General features: G+C 31.2%; 1 protein-coding gene across 1 annotated transcript; it reads left to right on the top strand.

The window, feature by feature from the left end:
- The first annotated feature begins 3,745 nt into the window (after positions 1–3,745).
- LOC129290252 (exosome complex component RRP41 homolog) lies at positions 3,746–7,822 on the top strand. The gene is made up of 12 exons (XM_054926974.1): positions 3,746–3,899; positions 4,088–4,134; positions 4,288–4,348; positions 4,471–4,509; positions 4,608–4,675; positions 5,389–5,467; positions 5,562–5,598; positions 5,785–5,901; positions 6,029–6,114; positions 7,161–7,250; positions 7,333–7,393; positions 7,495–7,822. Exons 1-11 carry the CDS (start codon positions 3,846–3,848, stop codon positions 7,378–7,380), a joined length of 726 nt encoding a protein of 241 aa, XP_054782949.1. The 5' UTR covers positions 3,746–3,845; the 3' UTR covers positions 7,381–7,393; positions 7,495–7,822.
- Positions 7,823–8,066: the final 244 nt, after the last annotated feature.

Here is an 8,066-nt window from a genome sequence, read left to right as displayed (position 1 = left end):
ACTGGCTTGATGCATTTAGGTGCTGTGATTGCAAACTTGTATATTTAAATGAAAAATTTTGTTCTAATCATCTTATTGGGGGCGTAAATAATTTTTTTTGATAGGCCATTCTAATGAGTAGGCCTTTCTTCATGTCATAGTCATTGAGAGCTTAAGATACAAAACCACTATCATTTTCAAGCAATTCATATTGATCACCATATTAGAAATTGTGCATATAATAGTTCTTCCTTTTTTACAAACTCCTGATTGTAAATTGATACATATGTATAACTATCTTATAGATGTATATATCAATTTCATTAAATATTCATATGATTCACATGATATTTAAATAGGCCCATTTCAACTTAATGTATTCCATAAATATTTGGAATCCAGTCTCAATTATTGCTAGTGACAATATCATAATTTTTCTTAAAGAGCAAAAGAGAATTCTTGAAGCATGTAATGTGTTAGCTATTTAGGAAGAATATTCTAGTTCTTTCATAAACGTCATTGTGAATTTTCAATAATCCTTGCATCAATATTTATTTGGGATCATCTAACCAGCTATGTCAAATAATGTCAGCATACTTTTAGTAGACTAAACCAAAGTAATAACAATCTTTCAGTTTACTGAAACATGTTTGTCGATCATTGTGAACTTTTGGTTACAGTCTTAATATGACATCCGATATGATAAAAATTCATAAAACTTAATAACTTATTTGAAACTAATGCAAATAACATGACACAGATGAATTTTGCTTTTGGGTATGAGAAATCTTTGAAAGGTGCCATCAATCTTATATAACCCAATATACATAAACAATAATACCATTTATTTCAAAATAAAGGATTATTAATTCTTTCATTTACATATCATGCAAAGATTTTTTTTTTTTGTATTTAAATTCTTGGGGAAACAAAACACAAGTAGTTATAAGTTTATAATTTTTTATAAATACCTTGAAACTCTTACTATTTATTTTTAGACTTTACAATCAATCAACATTACAGTGTTGATATTGTCAATAATTAAGGTGATCTCAAATATTTTATTTCTTATATATTGATTATAACTTATTTAGTCAGGTTTAAATTTCACAATCATTGAATATAAATATTATTATATATTATCATTTTAATTAAAAATCAACAAGTTAACTATAAAGACTTTAAAGAGTATATGTAACTGTATCTATAAATTCGTTCTCAAAAAAGATAATTTTTTTCAAAAATTTCTCCAAAATTGATCTCCGAGGACTCTTAAAATGACTCAAATTTTTTTTTGAAATGAACTCACTTAACAAAGTAATATATATGAATTATCCACATATAATCACTTTTATATATTCATGATTTTCACTCATGTACATTTTGCATGACTTGCATATTAATAATGAGTGCTTTTATTTCAATCATAAATATGTTCTATATCTCAATTGTAACTATCGACACATGTATAAATAGTTTTACAAGGAACTTTATCATTATTTAAAATGCATAATGTATGTAATATCTTAAACATATATGTGTATGTAAGAGTTATTAAATATATCTTTGCATACCGTGAGAAAATAATTTTATATGTGTTTTAAAATTTGAAATATGTACGTGCATAGAAGGAAGAAAATAACTCTTATGAGTATTTACAAATTAACACTTGCTTCAATATGTAAATACAATAATAATTGAGTATTTGATTATAATACTTTGTGGATAAATTTCTTTAAACAAGTATAATCATTCACTGACATTTTACTCAACAACTCATAATCATTTATAATAACCATCATTAACATTCCTCCAATTTAATAAACAATAGACAATATGTCTATATGACTACAGGCCATAATTTTTATAACATAAACTCTATTGACTATAATTTTTAAGATTATCGGCAAATAATTTTTTAGACTTGACAATTTCTTTTGAATTATTAGCTTTCAAAACTATGATAGTTAAAACAATTGAATTAATAATCAAGATGCTCATCAAAATTACACAAAGTTTATATAAATCATTAAAGTTGTAAGATTATCCTTTCACATAATAATCACAATAAAAATTAAGATGACTTATGGCCATATAATAACAAATTCAACTACAATTTATAGTCACAAAACCAAACGTGGCTTTTGGCTATGTTTAAAATCAAATACGATTCTTGTCATGTTTAAAAAATCAAATATGGTTTCTACCCATATAATGATATATAGTTTTTGGCCACCCAATAACATAATCAAATACTCCTCCTGTTAAAAAATATAAGACATTTTTAATCAAATCTCATCTCCCAATAAAAAAGTAACTTATCTTTAAACTAATCTCATTTTTCATATTTATCTTTATTTAATAAAGTGTTTCACCCTGAAAAGATTATAATTTAATATATTCGATGGGATCATTTAAAAAAAAAGATAATGATTATATCTTAAAAGATTCAAAATACTTCATATTTTTATACACTCAACTTTTAAAGAAATGCAAGGCATTTTTTATTGAAGAGAGTAATTAATATGGCTACTAATTATCTTACTGCATAAGAATTGAATTAAAGTAAATAAAGAAAATAAAACAATCAACACACACACACACACACAAAGAAGCAACGTCATATATTATAAACAGCACATATTTATTGGAAATTGAGAGGAACGTGCGATCTACATCAATAAATTGGTAATTTCATATTATTATATAATAAAAAAAAGGAAATTGAGATATTATCAGAACGTATGAAATAAACAAACCGAGATATTGGTAACTACGATTCTCGATTATATAAAAAATTAAATTAAATAATAAATTATCTTAAATGTAAATAATTTCAAGACCTATTTTATATTTTATAGGGATAGCTTTAAGATGCATAAAAATTTAAATAAATGAGTTATTTTAATTGTAAATAACTTCAAGATTTACTTTGTATTATATGTAGATAATTTTAGGATATACTTTTCTAAAAATTTTATATAGATAGTGAAATGAATTATATGTATAAATAATGAATTAAATGTAGGATAATTAAACAAACAAACAAACAAACAAACAAACAAATATATATATATATATATATATATTTAAGATCTACCTTATATCATGTGGATATAAAACTTCAAGATACATTTTAAGTTTAATGTATATCTTCAGGATCCACTTTATATTTTGTTTAGATAACTTCAGGACCCATAACAATCAATAAATAATTTCATAATTTACTTTATATTATATGCGATAATCTTCTAGTTCCACCTTATATTGTATGTGGATATCTTTGAGATCCACCTTATATTTTCTATATGAATAACTTTAGGATTCACTATATTGGATAACTTCTAAATCCATTACTCTAAAATTAAATTGTGCCTCATACTTCTAAATGTAACACACAATATGTTTATTGGCATGAGTATTAATTATATCTCTAACTCAATAATTATAAAGATACTCACTTAGTGATACCAAGAAAGATTAAGAGAAGACGAGAGAAAATTATATTGAAAAAAAAAGAGAATAGAAAACTTTTTTACTTCAATGTGTATGATATAATTAAGGTATTTTTTATTTATAAATACAAACATATCAATTAAAATAAATAAAATTTATAAGATAATAATAATTAAAAAATATTAAAAAATTTAAGATAATAAACAAGTACATAATATCCTAATATCCATAACATAATAGTAGTTATCTTTTTGAACCGATATTTCGAAGCCCAAATTACCCCGCGAAGGACGAAGGATGGAAACGACGTCGCCTGCCAGGCTTGATTTGAGTTAGCCTCCTTTTCGTGCGTACACTCGAGACTCGGCACTTCCTTCCCTCCAAGCTCACTGCTAGATTTGCCGCCGGAGATGGAGTACGTCAGCCCCGAAGGTCTTCGCTTGGATGGTCGCCGGCCCATGGAGGTACTTGTTATCTCTGATTCTCTTTCAATTCTCAAAAGCATGTTCAATCTCTTTGTCTTTGTCGCTGTTTTTCCCCCCTTTCCGGAATTGAATCTCTTTGCCTATTTTGAATAAATAGTTTGGCCTTTTGGTTTTTTGCTCTTCTAAGAATCACCATTTTATATCTCCTTTTCTTTTTTAAATCTCAGATGCGACAGATTCGAGCAGAGATTGGGGCAGTGGCGAAAGCTGACGGGTATGACGAGTTTGCTTTCTTGGCTTTCATTATAATTTGTTCTCAATTTGCTTTGAACTGTTTAACATTCAAGTTTCATGCCTTTTCATATATGCAATGTTTTTATATGTTTCAGAGTATTTGATGACTGGCTTCTTCTGTTTCGATTTTCAGTTCTGCTACTTTCGAGATGGGCAATACGAAAGTGCTTGCCGCGGTTTATGGCCCCAGGGAGGTATCCTTTAACTATTGTCTCGTTCTGCTAGATGAATTTTCAAAAGAATACGGTGCAGAAACGCGTTTTAGATTGAGGCGTTGTTGCTTTTGTTTATTTAAATTAATCTTTCTGCACACCAGGTCCAGAATAAGAGTCAACAAAGCAATGACCACGCTTTGGTAATTTATTTCAACATTGATTACTTAGAATTGCTTTGCATGTTAATTAACATTGCGCTGGATATTCTATGACTGTGTATGTTCTTTGATGTTTGTAGGTTCGATGTGAATACAGCATGGCTACCTTTAGCACAGGAGATAGCAGGCGGAAGCCAAAGGGTGACAGGTTTTTCTTTTTCACTTCATCTTCCTAGACTTTTTGCAATATTTTCATTTACTAAAAGGAATCCTGCGAAGTCTAAACCTTATATCTTATTTGCAATTTCATGTTGTACGAACGTTTAAGTATTATTCATGCATATAGTTTGTAAATGCATGTTTTGAAATGATAGTGTTGGATTGACATTGATGGGAAGGAAATGCGGTATTCATATTGGATGAGAAACTCAACCGAAGAAGTGGTACCATTGAAAATATTTTACATTGATCAAGAAGTGGGTCCTATATGCCAGAGGTGTTTGTAAGAGACATGGAAGTCAGGAATTGTACTAACACGATCTTTATATTTTTTCCCTGGCTATTTGTTCATAACATCAAGGAATAAAAGAATATAGACATTTCTGTTTGAGATTTGAGAGGCCAAGTAAGTATAATATATGTATATTGATTATGTTAAGAGCTGTCAGCCTGTCATTGATTTAGACGTTAGAATATTGCAGCCCTCAGGCATATTCTTTCACCATCTGCATTGTACTTTGAGCAAATATGTTTTCATATTAATTTCCAATGGTCCAGTAATTTATAATGATGTATCTCATTTCATTTGTCTTAGAGATGATATGGTATTAAGTTGGTTCACTAGATTGATGGCTTTTTTTTTCTCCATTCTCAAGAATCCAGATCCGTGATCCTTTTTTTTGAAACTTTCTCATGCTACAGGAGATCCACAGAAATTTCACTAGTTATCCGACAAACTATGGAAGCTTGCATAATGACACATTTGATGCCTCGTTCCCAGGTTTTATTAAAATCAGACAGTATGTCTGTAACTTTTGATGTCTTAGGCTCTCAGCCTATTATTTTTGATGATTATGTGGTACTTCACTCTGCAGATTGATATATATGTCCAAGTTCTCCAAGCAGATGGAGGTAATAGAAATCCCAAAATAGGAATCAGCAGCTCCTTGTCATACTACTCTCATTCCCTCCAGCGCTCTTTCAAAAAGTTGTCTTCTGTTAGTTATTCGGGCAATACTGAAACAGGCCTCCATGCTTTCATTTTAGGTGCTCATAGTTGAGGATTGAATGAATTTTGTTTTGACACTACTGATGCAGGAACAAGATCTGCTTGTATAAATGCTGCAACATTGGCCCTTGCTGATGCTGGTATCCCTATGCGTGACCTTGTTACTTCTTGTAGTGCTGGATACCTTAACAGCACTCCTCTTCTTGGTAAATTTCTGTTGTTCTGCATAAAATTTTCTTTGGGCAAGTGGTGTTTTCTTTGTTTTGATTGGATTTTAACTTAGCCATGCATGAGCCTACGCAAATATTGAAAGTTGCCATGCCATATGCACAGATTTGAACTATGTAGAAGACAGTGCTGGAGGCCCTGATGTAACTGTGGGATTTCTGCCCAAATTGGATAAAGTGACACTTTTTCAGGCATGTATCTTTTATGTTCTCCCAGTTTCTTTTATAGCCAACAAAATAATTAATTTTCACCTCCTAGGTTATGGTTAAAATACTACTACTTTTCTTGTTAATGCGAAACAGTGCTAATTCCTGTGATGGATATATTTGTCTCAATGTCTCATGCACAATGGAGGTCTCAAGACTAGCATGGTCAAATCGATCAGCTTGGCCCACTGGAGCCATTTCTCTGTAACTGGAAAAGAAACCCATAATGCACACAAAAACTACAGCAATGCATCCTGTATATTCTAAATTAAAATGGAAATGGGTTTGGAGCTCTGGACATTTAGTGCTGTCCTTCATTGTTCTTAGCATTGGACTTCACGTTCATGCCTATCTTTGAACGTTTTATGGGTTAATTTCTTTGTCAACAAGTTGCCACACTGCATTTGACCAACATTCTTCTCTTGAGATTAAAAACCTTGAACTATCTATTCAGAAACATATTTCTCTTAATGTTTTTATGAATATTATTCATTGAGAGATCGCGTTCAACAACTTCCAAGAGTATTCTCTTAGGCCTTCCTCTACCCCTCTTAATCGGACTCAAAGTTATATGTTCCACTCTTCTCACAGGGAGGCACCAGTGAGAAGAGTAGAACATATAACTTTGAGTCCGATTAAGAGGGGTAGAGGAAGGCCTAAAAGAACACCCTTGAAAGTTGTTGAACGCGATCTCTCAATGAATAATATTCCTAAAAGCTTGATAAATGATAGAGTACAATGGTATTTTGCAATCCATGTAGCCGACCCCACCTAGTGAGATAAAGGTTTGTTGTTGTTGTTTTTCTTAATAGTGCAGTGCGTTTCTTGTTACTCCATTTCTTCTTATTACAACTTTATCCTGCATTTTCCAGCTGCTTTGTTCAATAATTTAGTGCTGAAGGTTCTTAGTTTACTTTGATGGCGTGGGGTTCCAGGGTTCATAAACCTTTTCCTATTTTTCATTTATCTTTTGGACCTTAAGACACATTGTCACGAACAATTCTCATTTTATTTTGGTTTCTGTGATATAGATGGACTCTAAACTACCAATTGACATATTGGACAATGTTATGCAACTGGCAATTGAAGGATGCAAGGCTGTCGCAAATTACATAAGAGAAGTAAGAACCTCACATTGTGAATTAGACATAGATTATATTGTTGTCATGGCTTAGCTAATCTGATTTCTTCATTGGTTGGCAGATTTTGCTGGAGAATACTAAGGACCTAGAGTATAGGCGTGGAGTATAGCATTCTACTGAGAGTAAGAAACACTTTCCTTTTTTGCTTTCATTTTGAGCTGTGTAGTATTTGATATAACCAGATGCTGCTATCCTTCTTATATCTTGAGGTCCTATGTTTCAGACATTGCAGGTAGTCTGCCCATTTTTCAGTTTTGATTCGACCCTTTGTTGCCCTGTCCTGTAAACATTTTTGTATAAGGAACTGACTGTGAAGCAGGAAGTAAAGTGCACGAATGTTTAGCCATTCTTTCTTTTCATTGTGGTAAACGTGTTTAGCCATCCTAACGTAGCTTTTGTTTTGCCAAGCTTGTTACATTTGACTGATACAACAATATGGTTGGCCCAGGCTGATTTCATCCCAAGCCTCTCATTTTGTTGTTTTCCCTTTCATTTGATAACATTTCAACAACAGTTGAGTGATAAATCTTTTGGTCATGCATTCCCCGGTATCTGTTCAAGTTTTGTTTTTCAACATTTTTCTTGGCCAGATTCCCCCCCCCCCCCCACATTTTAATTACAATTTCGAACTATTAGCATGGTTCTTGTCTGAATTTAGGGTGCTACGCTTGTTATAATCCACAAATTTTGGCCTATGATAGATATAATCCCATGATTGTATCGGAGTAATTATGACACGTTCTGTTCCTAAAGTTGAATCAAATTTAATACTACCTTTGGACTTATCTGATTTTT

This window comes from Prosopis cineraria, unplaced genomic scaffold (genome assembly GCF_029017545.1).
Source record: "Prosopis cineraria cultivar Desert tree isolate PC_DT_omini unplaced genomic scaffold, ASM2901754v1 PC13, whole genome shotgun sequence".
NCBI classification, from domain to species: domain Eukaryota; kingdom Viridiplantae; phylum Streptophyta; class Magnoliopsida; order Fabales; family Fabaceae; genus Prosopis; species Prosopis cineraria.
The sequence above is the reverse complement of the archived record's forward strand: the minus strand, read 5'-3'. Positions and strand labels throughout refer to the sequence as shown.

What these genes read in the sequence shown, in the direction of transcription:
- LOC129290252 (XM_054926974.1), top strand. Translation starts at nt 3,846, where the DNA reads ATGGAGTACGTCAGCCCCGAAGGTCTTCGCTTGGATGGTCGCCGGCCC. An exon ending in CGGAAGCCAAAGGGTGACAG is followed by an intron (nt 4,676 to 5,388) that starts GTTTTTCTTTTT and finishes CTCATGCTACAG; the next exon opens with GAGATCCACAGAAATTTCAC. An exon ending in TCGCAAATTACATAAGAGAA is followed by an intron (nt 7,251 to 7,332) that starts GTAAGAACCTCA and finishes ATTGGTTGGCAG; the next exon opens with ATTTTGCTGGAGAATACTAA.